This window comes from Carassius auratus, chromosome 38, assembly GCF_003368295.1.
Source record: "Carassius auratus strain Wakin chromosome 38, ASM336829v1, whole genome shotgun sequence".
Taxonomy (NCBI): domain Eukaryota; kingdom Metazoa; phylum Chordata; class Actinopteri; order Cypriniformes; family Cyprinidae; genus Carassius; species Carassius auratus.
The window spans coordinates 9,755,789-9,778,780 of NC_039280.1; the positions used below are offsets into that span (position 1 = coordinate 9,755,789).

General features: G+C 38.4%; 1 protein-coding gene across 3 annotated transcripts in view; it reads left to right on the top strand.

Annotated features, from left to right (window-relative positions):
* Positions 1 to 22,992, top strand: part of adka (adenosine kinase a) — a 139,623-nt gene that overhangs the window by 92,876 nt on the left and 23,755 nt on the right. For all 3 annotated transcript variants that reach the window (XM_026223946.1, XM_026223947.1, XM_026223948.1), the window contains exon 7: positions 8,880 to 9,050. In XM_026223946.1, the coding sequence (XP_026079731.1) occupies positions 8,880 to 9,050 (171 nt within the window). The remainder of the gene's footprint in view (positions 1 to 8,879; positions 9,051 to 22,992) is intronic.

The window sequence follows — 22,992 nt, forward strand, 5'->3', positions numbered from 1 at the left end:
TCAAGTTAGCTCTTTCATTCCTCACAACTATTTTTAAGCAAGGCAATTTACTCAATTGACTCTATGTACATACAACGTCTGCAGCTCTGAACTGTGGATCAGATCTGTGTAAAAGCATCTTCTCTTTGTGTGTATATACACCAAAGTCCTTAAATGGAGAATATAAATAGAGGAGCGACAAGCTATAATCAAATCAACATGTTATCTGTTTATGCTCTTTAAAATGCAGCGAGATCATGAGTTGTTCTGGTGTCAAACGCAGGTTATTATGCTCCACCAAGCTTCTCATTTTCGGCTTTGTTTAGAAAATGCCGTTCGCCTGATGTGACCTCGGCTCAATGTTTGGAAGTGTCCTGCCCGCTATGGTATTTTGGTTTATAGCGCACATCATGTGAGTAGCCGGCCCTCACGTTGGGCTCCTGCTAATGTTTACATAATAGATGTCAGGTTGGCTGAGGCCTGAGGTCCATCAACACGCACTAACTCACAGCGGACCTCGGCTCGCTTCACAAACCCCGCTGTTCCCATTTAAGGCGCTTGACCCAGGTTTATTAACAACCTTTAGAGTTATTTTACACAATGGCATGAGGAATGTGCTCAAAGCAGTGACGATTATTGTTCTTTTTGCGACGGTCGCGGTAGGAGGTTATGTCCGCCGCTGACCGTTGCCCATGTTGCCGCGCTGCATCTCTGGCCTGCTTTTCCCTTTATGAATGACTGATGTTGCTATCAAACACCCTGCCCACATTTGGTCTCATCGTTAGGCATTGACAAGAGGCACTGCTGTTGATGTTTTCATCAGGGACTCTCTCCACAGTTGCCGTCAGATGATTATTTAAACAGCCATTAATCATTAATGGCCCACTTTTGCATGCGCTCTTATGTTTCTGAGGGCGCGAGAGCCGGTTACGCTGCGTGGCACGTCGCAATCGAAAAAACGCCTTCGAATACGGCTTATATTTCACTTTTAGCCTACGTCTCCACGCGAGGGCAGGCATCGAGTTTGACAGCCTTCACACTACGTTGGATGTGTTTACGCATTTGTTTCCTGTGGCGTTCGAATGGGATTTGACAAGCCCAAAGAGCGTGTGGAGGATTAATAAGCCCGACGGTTCCTCGGAAAGACTGAGACTGGTGTAGAATATGTATCCACTTAAAGCAAGACGAGGCCAGACTGTGTTCTTGGCTCGCAATTCCACATCTTCTGGCATCCCGGCATTCAATGGCGTAAATTTGCAGTAGACAATAACATATTTCCACCTCTTGGCATCGTGCCGTAAATTAAAAGTAGTTTTTCTGCTCTGTGATTATTACTCTTGGCTGCTTCAGCTTCTTTGGCTGTAACCCTAATAGTTATGAGCAATTCACTGAAACAATGTCAAACAACCACTTGATGAAATCACTGCAACTGTTGATTTAAAGGGATAGTTCACCCAAAAATGACAAGTCTGTCTTCATTTTCTCACCCTCATTACACTTTTGTTCATCTTTAGAACACATGAAGATAATTTTAATAGTCTCTTCATCATTTCGGTCCATTCATTTGATAGTCAACGCAACCGAAACTTTGACGAATAAAAAAATACAAAAAGGGAGTACATGTGAATTGCTTTTACAAAGTTTTCTGTACTTAGTGAAACATTTTGACACAAAAAGAGACAACAATTTCTTAATTAGTTTTTTGAATGTGAATGAAAGTCTTGGAAACAGCATGATGTCGAGTAATTGATGACAGAATTGTCATTTTTGAGTGAACGATCCCTTTAACCGTATAAAGACGTCCCACACTTGTCAAAACCACGTTGGTTGCATATTAGTTGTTTACATTTATCTGCTTGTTTTTTTTAAACAAAAATATGTTGATGGCAATATTGTTCCAAAGTAGCATCTGTCCCTTTACCAATGTGTTAAGCAGACTGTGCAACTCATCCAGGCGAGCTTTCAACAGCATTTTCAATTTACCTTGCAAACTCCCGGCATGCTGAGGAGCGAGATGCATCCAGTGCTGGCGCGTCAGGTGCCTCTTTGTCTTGTCCAACGAATCAAGTGTTGTTTTTTTTCGGTATCTCAACAGCAGGTGAAAATCTAATTATACCAGGATAGCGAGAAGAGGCGAGCTGTTGCCATATTTTAGCAGCTCTTAATTGTGTGCTAAATAATCTGCCTCATGCACTAACTCCCATGTGGAGTCGCACCATAAAAAATGTGTCCGTGTCTCAAAAAGTCACGGAAAGGTGTTTACTTTGTTTTCCCTCCTAAGCTTTCTTAGCGCTAGCACGTTCCACTCCCCATCTTGAAGTCTGTCAAACTGACATTTTAACAGTAAAAACAAACAAAAACACACCGGTGCACATATAACACCTTATCGGGAGAGTCTTCTCTCTCACTACAGTAGATATTTTGTTATTGGATCGAGGCAACTCAAGGCTTTGGACTCCAACTTTTTTCTTGGGGTGGGGGGTCCATGCTAAATCCCAGATAAATTCGCTCTCAGAACACTAAGTACTCGGTACGTTGTGTATACTCGAAGGCTTTAAGTTTTGATCTTTTGAGGGATCCTGTGACTCTAATTGTTAAACCCAGCAGTTCCTTTTAGCTCTCTGATGTCCATCACGGTTAACCTCCTCATAGGGTTAATGTGTCAGGTTCAGGACTCTCTGGCTATCGGCTTTGTGCTGGGTGAGTGTAATTACGACCTGTCTTGTGGTGCTACAAATGAGCGCTCTGGGCCTGCCTCCCCTCGGCTCACAGAATAACACACTCCTGCTGAAGTGGCAGTGGGAAGTGCGTGAGGACGGATGGCTCTAATGGACTGGCCGTCTGCGAGCACTCCGGCGATCAGGTAGTCACGACACGCACTGCATCTCGGATACATGTCAGGCTAATGAAGGTGCTGATTATTTATTTATGGCCATTATTGCTAAATTGCTGATTACATATTTTTCTAGTGTCTAATTTCATTACACAGTCATTTTTATAGTTGAAGGCTGTGTCGGCCCGCCAGAACACTGACCTCCCCTTTCCCTCACACAGCTATTGAAGATGAATATAATAGCCTTGCTTTCCCTAGAGGACGGTGGTTAAGTCATCTGGTTTTTGAAATGTATCTAGACTTGTATTCACCTTTACCTGTCCACTGAGAATCCGTCGTGATTCAATTTATTATTAAATTTATAAACATCTTCCTTTCCTGACATGCGATTCCACTGTGAGATTTTGCTAATCGATGCAATCAGCTGTGTTTATTTTAAATGGGACTCTTAACATGAAATCAACGCACAGATTAAGTCCATCACGATGTGATACTTTGGCCCGCTTGCACTGACGGTCTCTGGATGTTTGTTATGGTTGTCTCAGTGTTCATTAGAATAAAATGATTCTTTAATCAAGCGCAGGCTTTTCCTTTTGGCGACGCAGTCGGATAAAGACACGTTTGATGGGGCCTAGGAAGAAATCGAAAAAGAATACCGCGTTTGAAAAGAGCTGGCAGCTGTTGAGCTTTCATGTCACAGGCTGTCTGCCATTAGACTGAGCAGCAATATTAGATAAGGCCCTGTAGAACATGTTTCTTAAGACGGGCAAAAAGAAACCAGATGTGATGTGGACTGTGAAGACTGCAGTGTGGTTAGATGAGCAGCAAACATCAAACATCTTCAGATCCCTTTGGTATGCTTATTCCTGCAGCGTCTTCCTATTAGAACAGATTTATCTAATGTTAAATTGATGTAATTGAGACACTTCATAAAACTCCTCCTGATTTTTGGTTTAATAACATGGCATTCATTTTTTTCAGATCTGTTAATTCAAAACAAAAGCATTAAAAAGGCAATTCATGCAGTGATTTACAAAACAGCTCTTAAATGTTGTTTTTTCCCCCACCAAAGTCAAAGGTATCATCATTGAGAAGATTTCTCTCATTAAAAACAGGGTGTTCTTAAGAAAATATTATTTTTGTTTCTTTTTTCTTAAAACAATCTGTGAAGCGGATGTTAAAATACTGTATTGTTAATAATTGACAAAACCAGCAAGCCAAATAACACAACAGTAAATTGTACAAGAGGAACATTGCAGACCCTTTTGGCTGTGTTTCAAAATCAGTAAGTTTCTTAAAATATTAAATAATTTCATCAGAAGGCAAGGTTTATTCATGTTGTAAAATGTAAGAGAATCTCCATTAAAAAGGAATTATATTTATGAATAAATAATTCTTGACATAGTCTTAAATGGATAGTTCACCCAAAAAAATGAAAATGTTTAACAATTTGTATGAATGTCTTTCTTTTGCTAAACACAAAAGAGAATATTTGAAGATAAACCAACGATATTTAGTTACCATTACTTCCACTGTATGCTTAAAAACACTGATATTTTTCAGTATATCTTCCTTTATGTTCCATAGAAGAAAGTCATACTGGTTTGGAATTGAATAAGGATGAGTAAATGATCACACAATTTACATTTTCGGTCACAAATGAAATTAGATTTTTGATCAAATCTGCTAGTCACCAACCAACGGACGAGACTCCACTGTTCCTTTTGGTGCAGGACAATCATCCACTCCGTCCGGGGAAGTGAAGCAGCAGTGTATTACTCGTTTAAGATGGCTGCTGTGATAGCCAGGTGTCAGGTCAGTGCAATCTGTTCCAAGCAGGCCATGTATTGATCCTTCACGCGGGACTCTTACAGAGATAAAACCTGCGTATGACATGTGAAAGGGTGAAGATTCTCATCTCAAGGGCTCGCTCTTGTACGGGGAAGTTCAAGCTGGCTTGCACCGAGCCAGCAGCAGCAGCAGGCTTCCCTTTCTCTGAGCACATGGGCTTGAGAGGGCTGTTTAGCATGCAGATTTAATAGAGAATGCTAAACACGGCCCTTTGAAGGGCTTTAATAAACTGGAGCAGATGTCTTGTGAGTAGAGGGCCCGTGTCTTCTGCTGCCGAATGGACTCGTCTGGATACATGCATTTCCATGTGACGGACAGCAGTAATTCATAAATGATACATTGTGCGTTTAGGCTACTTTGAGTGACAGGTGACCTTTCATGTTGAGTGTGTGCTTTTTATTCAGATGGATGTCCAGAGAATTGCAAAACTTCTGAAAGTGGGAGGATGATATGGCATGACAGGCTCTGGCACTCTGTTCTTGCACAAAAAGTTCCTCCTTAGAAAGCTGTGAAGTGGCAGTGCTGGTGGAGTCGGGTTCAGGGAGGAAGGAGAGCGGCACGTCCATTAAAGCAGCTTCCCTCTGGCCATCTCTCAACTTCAAACACACCAACATTAAAGTTCCAATAATGCAGTGGGCTGATTCTCCCAAACGATGCTCGCACATCATAGCTGAGGTGTGCTAATGACTGGGGTAATGCTGAGAGATGTACACACGGATGGTCCATTACCTCTGCACAGACAGCATCTGAAGCTGCACAGGATGCTGTTGGGCCTGAGCCAGTATAACCACCATAATGTTGGTTCGCAAAGGCATGTTTTTCATTAAGTCAAGTTGTTTACAGCTAAATTATTTGTTGATAGATTAATTAGTTCATTGTTATAGTTATATTAAATAACTAATGTAGTTGTGTATATTTTAATTGTGTGTGTGTGTGTGTGTGTGTGTATGAGCCTGGACCACAAAACCAGTCTTAAGTCACTGGGGTATATTTGAAGCAATAGCCAAAAAAAAAAAACATTTGTATGGGACAAAATTATAGATTTTTCTTTTATGCCAAAAACCATTAGGACATTAAGTAAAGATCATGTTCCATGAAGATATTTTATAGATTTCCTGCCGTAAATATATCAAAACTTAATTTTTGCTTAGTAATATGCTTTGCTAAGAATTAATTTGGAAAGATTTTAAAGGCAACTTTCTCAGCATTTAGATTTTCAAATAGTTGTATCTTGGCCAAATATTGTCCGATTCAACAAACTTTACACTGATAGAAAGCTTGTTTATTCAGCTTTCAGACAATGTATAAATCTCAAATTCGAAAAATTGACACTTAAGGGCCAGGGTAACATATGTATGTTTGTGTATTTTATATATATGTATATATATATATATCACCTTCAATATTAATAGATCTAATAGTTAATTATTTAAATATTGCATTTAATATTTTATAATGAAAATACTTAGTAGTATATAGTGTAATGTAATACACAAATATTTTAAATGCAATTAAAGAATCAATATTTAGAAATTAGAAGAAAAAAAACAGTATTTTTTATGTAATGTTTTTGTTTTTTATATGATTTCACCCCACCCCAATAAACTTTTCTTATTTTATTTTCAGCTTTTTTTTTTTTTTTGTCATATTACAGGTTTCTAGTCATCTGTTGTGCTGTATCTCAGATAGGTGAAGATGTGGTCATCTGTAGTTAGTGGTGGTAGCGTAATGTATACCAAAATAACTGGTGGCAGAACAAGCCTTTCAGATTCCTGTGTGTGAACGGTGTAATAGCTGACACAGTCACACTAAACACATGAAGGTCACTTCTCTCCACTCTCAGCTACAAAAGCCTCATCTGTTTTAATGGAGTGCTCTGAGCGTTAGTAAAAGCCAGTGCTCCTCTAGCAGGGCACCTTTCTCTCGTTCACACACTCTCTCTATTGTGTTTCTCTCTCTATTTTCTATTTTCTCTCTCTCCTTGTTCTCCTATCCCCCTTAATCTCACCTGCACTGTATCTCTGAATTATTCTCTCAGTGCAAGAAGAACTGTATCGCAGGAACAGGCCCAGCATAGGGTTTCAGGTTTAAACGTGAAGGTGTTTCCTTACCAGGTCTGTATTCATTCACACAATGAACTGAGGAGCCTCTCTTGTTTCTCGGTAAGAAGAGTCCAGACAAGACCTTTGTTTTCCACTTCATCAGATGCAAGCATGTTTTTTTTTCACTCCTGTCCTTCTGGAACAAAGGCTGGAGAGCAGCCATCACACTGGGCTCAAATGGCTCTCTTAGGCCGTTCCATGCAAGCAAGGGGAAAATCACATCATGCCTTCAGATCGCCTCTCTGGGAGAATAATACACTTGACAAACTGTTTTAGGAAAGCTTACAAATCACAATTCATGAAAAATAAAAATTCTAATTATGATATGAACATGTATTTTGGGCATGGTCATTATAGGTTTATGCTTTATGGTATATATTGAATTATCATAGTATTACCATCTGATACTGGATACTGTCACAGAGCCCAGTGTTTCATTACATAAATGATATCATCGTATTTTATCTCAATATTTAATTTGTAATATTTATTGACAAAATAGGGTTTCCTTTTTTTTGTCTTTTTTTTTTTTTTACTCTATTGTACATATTGAAGTATCATTGTATCATTAATTTTTTTTTTTGTATACATTTAATAAAGCATTATTATATTACCATCTAACACTATTATATTACTATACCAGGACACTGTCCCAGTAAGAGCTGAGTAGATTATTTACAAATTGTAGTCCGTTACTGATTAAAAATGACATGATAAAAGTTGTAGTTGGTAATGTAATCCATTACATTACACATTAGCTAATATAATCAGACTACTTTTTGATTACCTTTACATTACTTTTGACCTAATTCATTAATCAAATTGTTTTAAATGGAGTAATCTTGTACCATATTAATCAAAAAAAATAAAAATACAAAGAGTAAGAAAATATATTCTATTCATAGTAATTAACATGAAGTGCATTAAATATTACGTCAAGGTTTCCTAAACTGTGGTTCAACACCATACAAACTATATGACAGTAGATAATCTCAGGTGATTATGTGTTTATTCCAAGTTAAACATGTCTAATGTGAGTTTGAATATCATATTGCATGGCCTTACTGAAAGCAACAACAGATAGTTTACCTTAGATCTTGAAAATAAATTAACGCAATACGAAACAGCGAGTGTGTTCCATTGCAAAGATGGTACCAGTCACTCAGTATGTACATTTATTCATGTTAAAAAGGTTACATTTTTATGAATTAGATTATAAACTTTTTTTTTTTTTGTAGTGAGTGCGGAGCGCTTCCAGAGAGAGCCCGCCCCCACATGCTTTTGATTGGCTGTGATACATGATTCCGTCACATCTAGTGTGGACCCATTGCATATAGTTAGGACACTGTTTAAAATGTAATTTAATCTAATTTAAAAGTACATAATTTTTGGAATGCAATTATCTAGTCCAGATTACATGTAATCAGTTATTACCCAACTCTGTCTCAGTAAATGTTATTTCACACTTTTTTTATATATATATATATAATTAAAATATATATAGAGAGAGATAATAAAACACTCTTGATTTACTTTATCTGAATAGATGTGTTTTAATTGATCTTTAACAAAAACCTTTTGGTTTTTGCTTCTCCCGTTTGGAAAAAAATGAAGGTTCACAAAAACAATGTTGTATGCACATTTTTTATGTTTGCACAGAGAGAGCCCTCAACACAGGCATAAACGAGATGTGTAAGTGCTCCTCAGAGAGCCGTGTGACCTTACAGTTGTCCCTGTGTGAGGAGGTGGGCCAAGGTGCCCTTTGTTGTATTGGATTGTCTCTGTGAACTCTCTCTGCTCTCTGATGGAAGCACCAACGCAATTATGGACTCTATTTGTCATCATTCATTCTCATCTACTAAAACCTTAATCCTATTTGTGCCTCATCATACTCTCCTTTATATCAAGCTTAGCCTTGTTTACTCCACTTAGAGAAGGAAAATGTTCTTTTCTTTTTCTTTTTCTTTCTGCTTTGTTGTAATGCTGAGATTTACTGATAAAGCAGCTTCAAAATCTCAAGTTTATGTTGGGGAATAAATGTGCAGAAAATAACTCAAACCAGCTCAAGTCTCAAAAACTGCACAAGGTGTGACTGTCATTTTTTTCTTCTGAAGGGGTTTTTCCTGACCGTATCCTTGGAGTCGATCCTGAAGGTAGCCAAACACGCTTCTGAAAACAACAGGATCTTCTGCTTAAATCTGTCAGCTCCATTCATCTGTGAGTTCTTCAAGGAGGCCCTGATGAAGGTTATGCCCTATGTGGACATCCTCTTTGGCAACGAGACGGTGAGTATGTTTATGTGGACACATAAAAGTACATGTGAAAGAGCTACGTGTTTACTAACATGTTTAGTTGCTTGTCTCATCATTTAAGACTTATCTGTCGTTAGGGTTGGCGGTATGACCAAAAACTCCATGGTGTGAGAAAATGTACTTCGTGGTAGCAGTATATTAAGCATGGTTGTTTTTTTCCACACTACCAATAAGATTGTGCAGTAAGATCATTTATCTATAGTAACCTTTTATTCATCAAGGGCACTTTGAATTGATCAAAAGTAACAGTAAAGATTTGTCATTTATGATTCCAAGTAGGGCTGTGCGATATGCACAAAAAAAAAAACATATTTCCGAAAGAAAACCAATGATAGCTTTATCAAAAAGTTGTAACATGTCTCTAGAACAAACTTAAGTTGAAATAATCACCAAGTAAAAATGTCAAACAAAATCTAGACATATGGCAAAAAATTATAATAAAAAAAAAATAAAATAAAACCTGTGTTCAGGGATGTTTTTTTTTTTTTTTTTTTTTTTTTGGCCATGCATTGGTCATAAAGCTCACTGTAGCAGTGCCTCAGGTGTTATATGTTTTGCCCAATATATTTATTGCCCAAGGTTCACTCGTACTCTGTCTGCAGTGCGTATACAGTAAGTTACGTGTACGTGGTTCAGAAGCAGCAACAAGTGCATTATTGTAACGCGAAAGCACATTAAAATAATGCACGAGTGCGAATCTATCCACTCGCATGCAGATTTCCTTTGCTCTGTTAACAAAACCAGAAGCGCGTGCTCAAATCATAGACTGTATAAGGCTCAGATACACGCTGCCTTAAAACGTGCCTCCTCTCACTCAACCTGTGTCCTGTGCACTCACAACTCTCTCTGTGCTCATGTGCAAGATATTAAATCTTTTCGCACCTTTCTATTTATAACCTTTTCTGTTCTCATCTTTTTACTGCATGCAGTGTGAACGTTTTGATCCGTTAACATGGGCTTGAAAAAAAAAAAAAAAAGGCTATGCATCACAGACAGAGTGTGTGAACCTGGAGTTAGGCATATGCCCAGTCTGCTCTGTTCTCGCGCTCCCCTTAGGTGCGCTGCATCCTGATTGGTTCAGATAACATACTGCGGGAGGTCGGGCCGGCGAAAAATCGTGCTATAAAGCGATTTAGAAATCGCGCAAACTCAAATCGCGATTTTATTTAGATTACGATTAATCGCACAGCCCTAATTCCAAGTAAGTGGTGTTGTTTTTTAAAATGTGTATTTATCAGAAAATTCTGAAAAAAAAATCATTCATTGTTTTAACTGACAGTTTCCATGCAAATATTAATCAGCATGTCTGTTTACGGTGTTAAAAATAATACTAAATGTTTGACTACCAAATCAGTATATTAGAATGATTTCTGAAGGATCACGTTACACTAAAGACTGTAATTACATGACAGTAATGACTGCTGCAAATTTTGTTGCATCACAGGAATAAATTACATTTGAATTTATATTCCAGTAGAAAACAGTCGTTTTAAATTATAATATAAATTACTATAAATATAATATTTATATTACAGTTTTGCTGTATGTCATGCAGCCATAGGTAAACATGGGAGACTGTTTTTTAAAAAGTAAAATATGAATTGTAGTATATGAAAGGGTGCGTAAATTTCTTTCCATTTATTCAGAACTTCGACAGATTGACAGAAATTAAAATAATCATAATAATAATAATAAGTGGCTGATTTATGTTGCACTTGAGTCATAAACTAATGACACAAAAAGGGATTCCGCACCAATATCCAAATAAAAAATGTGCAAAGTCATGTGACCGATCTTTGAATTCTGATTGGACGAATCACATCGGAAACTTTTTAAAATAAGTAATACATTCTGCACACACACCATTTGAATTTATATTCAAAATGTGAAGTTCGTACTCATTTTGAGCCAAGTGTTGGCAGTGTACTTTAACATTTCTTTGTTTCTATTGTGTAGAAATTACATAAAGCAATCCTGCCCACGGATATCCGTATAAATGTCTGCCACAATTTAAATCTCGACCGATTTCAAGTGTTGCGTTATACTGTTTACTGTCAAACAGCCCAACCAGGAAATTAAACACTGATGCTGGGCAAATTCAGATTCTCTTCACCTAGACTATTTATAGAGCTGCTTGAGTTCCGGTTAAACTGACAGCCACAATCTTGCTGTTTCTCAGGCTAATTAAATAGCACATACGTGGCATGTAGCTGCAGTCTTTGTTGGGCAGTATTAATGCGTGTTAGTCTTTATGTATGCCTAACTCTCTGCTGGTTGGTTTGAAGTGTTTTGGCAGCTGGAGCTTGTCTGAATGCGTGTGTGTGGGCGGGATCTAACGCAGACAGGCAGGCCTTTATCTGTGCTGACAGGGTAGGCGCAGCGAGAGACGTCCAGGCCCTGCACCAGCCTCACGCCCCCTTAACTGGCACACACCAAGTGTGTAATATCCAGGGAGCGGCGTTGGTCTAATTGAGTCCTTCCCTGCTCCCCTCCTGCCTGCCTGCATGACATAAACCAGAGAAAGTGAAACATTTCAGGAAATGTAATGGCCTCCAGTTAATTAAGTGAGAGAGCTGTGCAGTAAAGAGCCAAAACCAGATGGCGCTGAATTTATGCTCGCCGAATTGGGCGCACACAGCGGCACGTACACAAACTTGCATGTAATCTCCAGCAATTTGCCCACCGTTTGCCACATACATGATAAAATTCAACAATGTGAATTGTCTGTGTCATTACAGATGAATTTGTTGAGCAGAAGGCTCATACAATGTAGATAAATGGCATGATTAATTGGAACAGAATGAATAACCCTGACTGATGTTGTATAAGCAGTGATTAACTCGCGCTCAGAGCTCAGATTGTTTTAAATAACAGGGGAGTTAAAGCCATGATTGCTGGGAGGTTACGAAATGATTGAAATCGCTCCGCTGCTGCTTATGGGAGAGGGAGAGAACGAGCGAGAATCGAGGGAGGGAGGAGCAAGACGAGAACTTGGAAGAGTTGACTCATTGTGAAGATCTACCCAAAGGCCTTCTGTCTAACGCTGACTTTTAAATAATGTTATTCATGTCCCAAAAGACAGACAAGGAAATTGGACGCTTTTGACATGCCCCAGAACAGATGATCTTGGACTTTGCATCAGAAGCCTCCTTGTTTGCCTGTGTGTGGCATGTGAATCATTCTTCTAAAACAGTTAGCACCAGTCCTCCAGTCTGATTGGCTGAGAGGCACTAATATCCAACAGTAGAGAAGTTTCACTTTTGGTCTGACTTCTCATGTCATTGTTTGCACATTCCAGTCAGACTGTTTTTACAGTTGTTTAAGCTTCACTTGGAATTGTTTTCATTAGGGATACAGAATATGTTAGTACCATATATCACTTATCAGATAATATTACGTTTTAATTATTTAACAATATCAACCAATATAGTATGTTTAATTGTCAATGCTCATCTATTACTTGTGCAAACATCATGCTTGCTGTTTAAAAATGTGTTAATCTTTAAAAATACTAATAACATTTAACTGTTAAATATAATCCTTAGCAAATCTCAAAATAAATATACATTTTTCACACTGTATGTTTTTTATTTTAAAATGCCCAAATTCACTTTTAGCTTCTTTTTTCTTTCTTTCTGGCTTTTTTTTATTGCCACTATTTTATTGTTTTTCAGACATAATTTTAATATTGGTGCATCCCTAATTTTCATTGGCTGAGCAAAAATAGGCAAAGGACCAGATTTCCTAAACAGGGCAAATTGGCACAAGAGCGCAACTCCAGGTGATATACTGACAACATGCATATTAATAAACACAGACGCAATATCTCATTTACATATGGACAACACAATATACCAAGTGCAGCACAAATTAACATATTCGCAAAGAAGCAGAGCCGATGTTCATCAGGTGCGGTTGATCTACTTTAATACAGTTTAGTTTAAGACATGCTTTTTGGGGGGCATTAAATAATCGCACAAATAGCAGTAATTTGACAAGCGCAAATGTTAGTAAATCACATTGCATGATTCAGTTTAATACTCTCTTCCCATGAAGCTTGTGCTTAAAAGGGAAACTCCTATAAATGCATATTCAATAAGGTCAGGCGCATGCCTTTTGATCGCTAATTCTTCACTATGCACTACGCATCTTTAATAAATCCTAACAGTACTATTGTAATGCCAGAAGATATTTTGCACTGGCGCAAGCTGTTAGTGAATCTGGCCCAAAGTATCTTCCGACATTTGATCTAAAATCTAATTTACTCAATATCACCTTCTTGTTTATTGCACTGTTGAATTCGTTGCATTGGCAGAATTCTACAAAATTCCCAAGATATTTTTAAGTCAATATTTTAGCCAGTGTTATTCTACTTTATACTACCAATAACTGCAGTACTCTCCAGTCTATTTAGGACTGTTTACCTTATTTAAGTAAGCAAATCTATTCCAAAGTTTTCTTTCCCAAAATCAGGACAGAAAATGAGGAAAACATCAAAATCCATCAGGGCCTAATTATGACTCTGTCTGGGGCTCTACATCTAGACTTATCCATTGATAGCAACCACTGTACTTTCTTTGTGGAAGGATACGTGCATGTTTGCATATCTACAGTACAGTGATATATTTTCTTGTGCTGGAGTGTGTGTCCTCCCCCGCTGAGTTTGTGTAGGTGACGGACAGTTCATGCAGGAAGCCCGAGGCGATGAGGGATATGCCTGACATTGGGCCTCCATCTCCCAGCTGATTCAGACAGCTGCACGCACACACACAAATATTGAGAGACAGATGTCAAGTTCAAAAAATCTTGTTGACAATCAAACACGGACATTTCCAGAGCTCTGAACCATGGCAGGCCCCCTCTGAGATGCTTAGAAGTCTTCCTAAAACATTTGGTGATGTTTTTCATGGTTAGCAAAAAAATGTTTTAAAGTAGTTTGGAAACAGCTGTCTGAATTCAGAGCAGAAGGAAAGAGGGACAGGCAGAGAGAGAGAGAGAGAGATGCAAGGTGAGGTAATTAAAACAATGCTGGAGCTGGATGCTGTCAGGCGAGTGCTTTACTGTATCACTCACTGCACTCAATTACAGCCGTCTGTCTTCTCTCGACCTCTACACAATGACCTGCAAGACATCGCTGTGTGGAGAGACAGTTAGGAGTGCTGCTAGGACAAGTGATTTGCTCTCAGGGAGCAAGAGATGCTAACAAAATGGTACCAACGTTTTTTTTTTTTTCTCAAAAACCATACTGCCAAAAAAAGTGAAAAAATTATTATTATATAACTATTAGCATTCATATTAGTAGTAGTAATTAGAGTTATTAGTAGTAATATTATAGTAATAATAGTAAATTCTTCCAATCTTGATAAAGTAACCAATGTGGCAATGAAAATCTTTTTGTTGTTTAATTTTTTTTTATAATGATTTATTAGGGAATTGACCTCAATGAAACTGATTTTGTTTTTTTTTGTTTTTTTTTTACATTTCTTCATGCAGTAATCACAAAATATTGGAAAGGTCATAAAAATAATAATAATAATAATTTATATTTAAAAGCCTAAAATAATCCTGTTAAGCAAGTTAAGTTATTAGTAAAAGATTAAGTTAAGATAGATTATTTTGGTTTTATAACTATTATTTATAGTTGTTGTTGTTGTTGTTGTTGTTGTAATAACTTATATTAATATAAGAAATATTATTATATGACCCTGGATGATAAAACCAGTCATAAGGGTAATTTTTTAATCTGAAAGTTGAATAAATAAGCTTTCCATTGATGTATGGTTTGTTAGGATATGAGAATATTTAGCCGCGATGCAACTATTTGAAAATCTGGTGTTTAAGGGTGCAAAAAAAAATCTAAATGAAGAAAATTGCCTTTAACGTTGTCCAAATTAAGTCCTTAGCAATGCACATTACTAATCAAAAATTAAGTTTTGATATATTTACTGTAGGAAATTTACACAATATCTTCATGGAGCACGATCCTTACTTAATGTCCTAATGATTTTTGGCATAAAAGAAAAATCGATAATTTTGACCCATACAATGTGTTGTTAATTATTTCTACAAATATAGCCATGCTACTTAAGACTGTTTTGTGGTCCTGGGTAACATTATTATCTTTATTTCATTAAAAAAAACATAGAAAAAGCCTCATAAATGTCTGTTTAGTGTGTACTCTTTACATAAAACACAAATACTTCTGTAGATTTATAGTCCATGCTAGTCGTTTTTTATATCTCAGGGATGATAGCTGTGGTCTTGTATGTGTCGCTGCTGGATCAGATAGGGTCACAATAGGGAAGATGAGCTAACCACTATAATCGGAGGACTCAGGAGGCTTTCCCCAGAATATCCCTCACATTGAGCCACAGAAGCCATTTTCAGCTTGATGGGGAGTTCCATAACACAGATTTGAGGGTGAGAGTGAACCCGGGCCGGCACTGCCTTTAATAGGCGCCTGGCTCTCTTTAGAGACGCAGAGTGATGATGGATGGAAGAGACGCTATTGTGTTGAGGGCCGATCAATAGCTGCCACCGAGCCCAGTGTATTTCTGTCAGTGTGGAGTTGAGTGTAGGATGTCAGCTGGTTGTTGCCAGGATGATTTGGGAAAGTTTAACACCAACCCGCTCTGACGCCCTACACATCAGTCATTTTGGGTAACAGAAGGGTTTCACGGTCATTTCTGACACACACACATCTGTGAATGTATGTCTCGTATTGATTTTCTCTTGTGCGGGGTACTTCTGTTGTCTGCACTGAAGTACCTCTCATTAGTGACTTCACTATTATCCTTCACCATTCAGTTCAACTGACACCATCGTACAAGTCGATTCATAAAACAGGTGGTTATGGTTCTAAATTCTGATTGGTTTAGCCATGATTGAAGGTATTGTAAACTGATTAATATTGTAAAATATCCATTTCGTTTTAATTGGCAAATTTACGACGTTGCTTGAGAGTTGTAAGCGGTCTACAGTTTATTGTCAAGAGTTCAAACAAAAGAAAAAGGAAGTTCCTTGCTTTTTAATGACAAGGTATTAAGTAATAGTCATGATGTAAGAATAGCAATGATTTATGATGTAACCTGTCTAAATTTAGCGAGAAATCTATTGTTTTTGCGCCGTTTCAGCTCCTCCAGCATGTTTTGTTATCCTGTTTGTGGACATTCCCCTGAGGATGACTACATCGAACAAGTGTCGTTGACTCATCTGAAGCATCACGTCATTCTTCATCTGTATATGTGTGTGTGACAGACCAGTCTGGAACTCTGTGGCCTCGCGTGTGTATGTGCGTGGTCTCTATATTTACCGTTATCCTGTGTTAATCATGCAATAGCTTTAGCTATTCCCACAACCTTGTTTATGTGCTAACTTGCATTCCTGCACTGAAGTGCGGACAATGGCAGGCTTTGAAAGGGATCGGAACGTACTGTGTGCTAATAAGGCTGTCATTGAGGGAGATATCATGTGCCCTGGACGGGGGTGTTTTGGTTTTTTTTTGCTGTTGTTGTTTCTCCACCTCTGTAAGAGGCCATAGAGTAAGGCCAGGAGAGACTGCAGTAAGCACTCATGATTCTGGTAATGATATCATTACAGCTAGTCATTGCTTCTCATGCATTGTTTAACAAAGATATGTTTGAAGTGCTCAGCAAAGAGCTCAGGCAGAGCTTTCTCAGCTTGCAAGCTGAATCAGAAGGCGGTCAAGATCAAGAGCAGGAGACACCTTTTTAAGCTCTCCACTTGACAGAAAGGAGAAAGTTAAATTAACATCCCAAAATGACAGCATGTAAAAAGTTTTTTTTTTTTTATTCAGCACTTTTCTCTCTATTCATATCCAGTATAGTGACACTTAAAATGAAAAAAATAATAATAATTATTGTTTTCGAAAGAAGGCTATTATGCTCACCAAGGCTGCATTAATTTGATGAAAAATAAAAGTAATATTGTGAAATATATATATATATTTTTTAAAAAGACCATTTCAATATGTTAAAATTGTATTTAGTCCTGTGATGCAAAGCTGACTTTTCAGTACGCTGGTCTTCAGAGTCACATGATCCTATAGAAATCGTTCTAGTCTGCTGGTTTTGGTGCTTAAGCAATATTTTTTTATTATCATCTATGTAGAAAAAATTGCTGCATAATATTTTTTGTGGAAACCATTGTAAACTACCGTTAAAAAGTATTGTATGAATAAAATTAATTTTTTTAGCAAGGATGCATCAAGTAAAAGCAAAGACGTTAATAATGTTACAAAAGTTTCAAATAAATTAAACCAGTGTCCCATGGTTTCCAAAATATTAAAAAGCACAACTATTTTCAACATTGATATAATAAATTAAAAAGATAAGAACCGTTATTAATAATTAAGCACTAAATCAGCATATTCGAATAACTTCTGATCAATCACGTGAACTGAAGGCTGAACTAATGGCTGCTATGCAACACAAGAATAAATTACATTTAATAAAATGTAATTAAAATACAATACGATTAAAGACACTTGTACATTTTTAATCATGGTTTAGATCAGGCCACTTTATGTGCAGATATGTTTTGATGATCTTGTTATCGTGGATGCAGTGTGAGGGTTTTTGATGATGTACCCTGTGGATATCTTCGTTCTCCTCTGAATTGTCCCAGGCCCAGCCCCCCCCCCCCCCCCCCTCCACACTGCCTCTGCAGTCTGCAGTCCACCTGGACGCCCGCCATCTGCAGCCACGTCAACATCCATCATCCCACACACTCTAAACAGCATCAACACACACTCACGTCCAGGATACCAGAACACATCTCACGCCAAATTACAGAACATGCCCGTAGCATTTCTCAACCTCTCAGATCTCTGTGGGATCTAAAATGAAGCATCATAAACCCAAGTGTCACAGTGATACAGTGTGCTGTACTCAATAAGAATGTTGTTTTTTTCTGCAGGCCTGGTGAAGCCAGTAGTTGTTGTTTTTTGTTTGCCTTGCCAACATTTTCACATAGCTGCAAAATTGTGTTGTTTAGCAGCATATATTTTAAGCGTGAGAATTTTAATATAGTTTTCACGAGCCAATTCGGATAATAATTTGCAGAAATATTTGTATCCACTAGCTTTGAGGATGGATGGGTGGATTGATAGATATATGGATGGATAGATTTGTTTGGGGCTATATCTGGGCGACATGTCATCAGTAATGGAAGTGTTGTCTAGGACAGGCTTCACTTACTCTCAGCTCTTTAGCAGTAATTGCATCTGGTGGTGGTAAGTATAGGATTAGTGGCTTTAGATAAATTTCCACCAAAAGGGCCTGTCTTCTGTGGCTTGTTTGTGGCTCTCTCAGCATCTCTCTTTCTTCATCCTTCCGTCTCTCTGGCTGTCTTTCTTTACTGGTTTGTTGTCGGTTGTGCATCACGCTCCAGTTGGCCTGCTGCATTCTCAGGGGAGTACCTTTAACACCTCAGCAGTGCCGCTTTCTTCTCTCTAATCTTCCCCTTCCCCTTCCCCTGCCCAGATTACTGTATCAATAACCATCTGCCGGCCTCCTCAGACAGCACTGCCCCGGTACAGTCACAGCCTGTGGTCATACAGTCCTGCCTCATGCAGGATTATGTGGGACGTTTGAGCCAACGTCATGAAATTGCACTGTGATTGGCCTGTGAGTAAGCAACAGTTGCATCTTTGTTTTTCTTTCTGTCTGGGCTCCCGCTGATTCACCAGTGTTTATGTCACCAGTGCAAAAACAATGTGGAAAAAATAACATCTTATGACCGTGTGGTCAAGTAGGTCTTGTTTTTTGTCTGTGTATTCTTTTGCTGCTGTTATTTTCTTCTTTGTTTAGCTAGCGGATGATTTTAGAGTTCAGCCCATCCCTCAAGTGGTGCGTTGTTGTTGAACTGTCTTTTTTAGGTCCCTTCCTCTTGCAGCTGGCATGGCTAACCCACTGGCCAGATTCACGAAGAGAAATACTCTCTTCATTTTCTGCTTTGAGCTTCACAACATGGATAACGGCACAGGATGGAGATGAAAGAGGACGCTGAAGTAAATAACTAGTGAGGTTGGCCCTCGTGAGCTCCCCGGCCCGGTCTGTCAGGGCCACGTTTCTAACCCAGACCAGATGTCAGTGTGCACTCACCCTGACACTCCTCACCTCCTCCATGCCACCTTTGTTCTTCTCTGTCCATCTTCTTTCATGATTTATTTTTGTGCCATTCCCAAGTCTGTCTAGCGTAAGGTTTTTTTTTTTTACACCATATACAGTATACATAGGGTGGCCATATGCACCATTCATATGGGACACGTCCTGGCCAGGAATTTAATATTGCCTAAAACATCCAAATCAGTTTGACCAATAACATATTGTTATTAGTATTGTTTATAATTGACCAATTGTGGGGCTGTGTGTGAGAAGGTGAGAACTACAGGGAACGATCAAATCGATGCAAAGCATGTGTTAGTTCGGTCATTTGATTTGAATCGTTGCTGCACACCGATCAAAAAAAGACACCAAAGTATGTTCGTGATAGAAAATCAAAAGCATTAGGAGCTGTCTGCTCTGCTAAATATATCTAAAGTATACACCATACTTTACAAGTTTAATTTGTAGACACAACAAGTTAGCAATTTGTTTTTAGCACAGACACTGTGGTTTTGTGGTCCTTCAAAACATTTCAGCCCATTTGTTTCAGTTGCCTGAAAGACTACTTCTGGCTGAGCCAATGAAGTGCAGCATTGCATGCCCGTTTATTTTAGCTACCTTGGTTGCGGAAATATTTTTCCAAATTAATTTTTCCTATAGGAATTTTGAAAAGCCTTTGTTTAAGAGTTGTAAGGCATGAAACAAACCACTTATATTACTTTGATATGAAGCAAAAAAACAAACAAAAAAAACAGACAAAGTGTACCGAACAGCTGAGGCAGGGTAAAAATATATTAAACTGTAAATATTTGCTGGTTCCAGACCAGTTCTCTGATTGGCTGAAGTTTCTCTACAGAATTTTAGGCAATATATATTTCAGCAGGAATCTGTATTTGCGAAAGTTACAATTTAAAAATCAATACCCCTATGGAGAGAATTAATTAGTTTTTTTTTTTTCTTAGGGATCCAGACTGTTGCACCCTCTAGTTTGGAGCGGGACTACCTGTCTATATGATCATAGCAGATGGTAAAATATTTGGGTAATCCGCTGGGAAACATATACAGTAATTATACAATAATACATAAAGGCTTTAAGTGTTAACAAATCAATTAATTAGCCTTTAAAAAATATTTGTAAGAAGATTTGTTTATGAAAAATTTTAGCTGTCGTAAGCCATTTCCATTCTGAGCATGAGAAATGTCCTCGAAAACTGACGTAAATATACCGTATTTTTCGGACTATAAGTCGCACCTGAGTATAAGTCGCATCAGTCCAAAAATACGTCATGACGAGGAAGAAAACGTATATAAGTCGCACTGGACTATAAGTTCGCATTTATTTAGAACCAAGCACCAAGAGAAAACATTACCGTCTACAGCCGCGAGAGGGAGCTCTGTGTCTTCAGTGTAGACAACAGGAGCACTGAGCAGCATAGAGCGCCTTCTCGTGGCTGGAGAAGGTAATGTTTTCTCTTGGATCATGTCTCTTAGTTAATTTCTCTTGGTTCATGTCAAATTAATTTTGATAATAAGTCGCATCTGACTAAAAGTCGCAGGACCAGCCAAACTATGAAAAAAAGTGCGACTTATAGTCCGGAAAATACGGTACTTAAATATGATGTTTGTCATGCTCTAGGCCTAGGCCTTCTCTTTTTAGCAAATAATAAATATCAAATAATAATACATTTGCGTATTCCAAATTGATTCCAAATAATAATGTAAAAATTGCATTTGCATGCATATGAATGGAAGTCAGTGGTTTACGAAGTCTTGTGTGATAACAGCCTTAACATGTATTTAATCGTTTGTTGTCTTACTGAATATGATGAGATTGGCTTCTGTCATTTGACATGTCTCTGTTTTCGTCCTAATTATGAAGCACAAAGCTTTGGATATGGTTCTGGTTAGTGTGTTGTGCCAATAGAGTGACTTTTAAAGTGTAGATTTATTACAAGTCCATCATTTCATAGTCTTTCCTAGTAAGGTTGCATTAACTCAAATTCCTGGAGCTAATCTTGAAATAATGCAGCTTAATCACTCTTAATAAAAGAGTGGCTCACCTTGGCTGCTGGATGGCCACATTATCAGATCATTGAGCTGTAATTGGTGTCATGAAACCTAGTGGTGGGTTATCTCCATGGGGACTGGAGTTTTTCCCCAACTTTATGGTGCAAAGATTAACCTTGGAGTGTTTGACCCCTGTGTGGTGAACACAAACATGGGTGTAGCTGTAGCTCTGTGAGCCAGAAAAGGGGAATCATCTGACTGGAACCAAATACAAACAGCTACAGTAAATGCCAGGTTGGAGTGTTTTCTGTGATGTCAGATGGTCTATTATAGAGTAATGTACATGTCTCGGCTCTATTATGCAGTGCCTGTGACAGACAGACAGACTGCAAGTGGTCTCGGCCCTTTACATCCATGAAGCACTGGTTCTTTCCACCCCCTCTTCCTCTCTAAAGGCCGAGGTTGTCACAACTGGTCCCTAGAGCCATTCAGTCGGGCAAAGGGCGAACCCCAGCACACGTAATTGGAATCTTTTAATCCTCACAGAGCCCTTTTATTATCTGAAATAAAGCAGTTTTATTCATACATCTTGCTTGGGCTTCAGGTAATGTTGTGGTATTTTATGTGACATGGTCTTTTTAACCAGTAACGTCATTGCAAATGTACACACAATCCAGAGTAAAGGCCCGTTGACACGCCACAACTATAACACGAGTATAATGTAATGGCAGTGAGGAGCGATATCAACTTTTTTTTTCCAGCTAATGAATGATAGCCAATCAGAATCCATCTGTCTTTAACTGAGAAAACTGCAGCACGTTAATGTCAAATGCTGTTGTTAATGCTAATATGATTATTGTCTTTGTGCTTGGTGTAAACGACATTCGCTGCAACTAGCTTATCATCACACCACAAACATACATTTGAGACCTTGTGACACATCAGAATATTTTCATTCATTATATTTAAAAAATCATTTGATTTAGAGCATGCCAAATGCGTGTGTGATTCTACATTTCATAGACGCAGCTGGAGAATATGTGGTCACACTATTTTAAAGTCCCATTCCGTGATTAATAAACCGTTAACCGTTTGGCTCAAACTACTAATTTGCTTCTTATTAATAAGTATTGTGTAGGATAAAGGCATATATAAAATGGTCATGCAGAATATGTGCTTAAAGGGGGCGTGAAATGCTCGTTTTCACTCAATATCCTGTTAATCTTGAGTACCTATAGAGTAGTACTGCATCCTTCATAACTCCAAAAAGTATTTCGTTTTATTATATTCATAAGAGAAAGATAGTCTGTACCGATTTTCCCGGAAAAACACGAGCGCCTGGAGGCGTGACGTGTGGGCGGAGCTAAAGAATCACGAGCGCCAGTTGCTTTGAGAGCGTTTGGAAGCTGTGGCAGCTGTGAAGGCTGAAACTGAACGAGAGCAGCAGCAGCAACGACTCGCTCCGAGCGGGGCTCGAACCCGGGTCTCCGATGGTAGGCGGACGCACTAACAAGGAGGCAGAGATATTTTAAGCAGTTTTACTCACCGCCTGTGGTTCCAACACACAATCGTGACCCTTTTTCGTTGGGATTGCATCATCCTTAAGAAATAAACGATACGCAAATCCGTCGTCAAACTGGGCCTTGTTTGTAAAACAAGCATCTTCGAAATGCAGGGAACAAACAAAAACACTTCACAACTCCGTTGATGCTCTGTAAAAATAAACTCCATCCACTGGCCCCTTAATGCTGTTTTTTCTTTGGTAATCTTTGCAGGGTTGT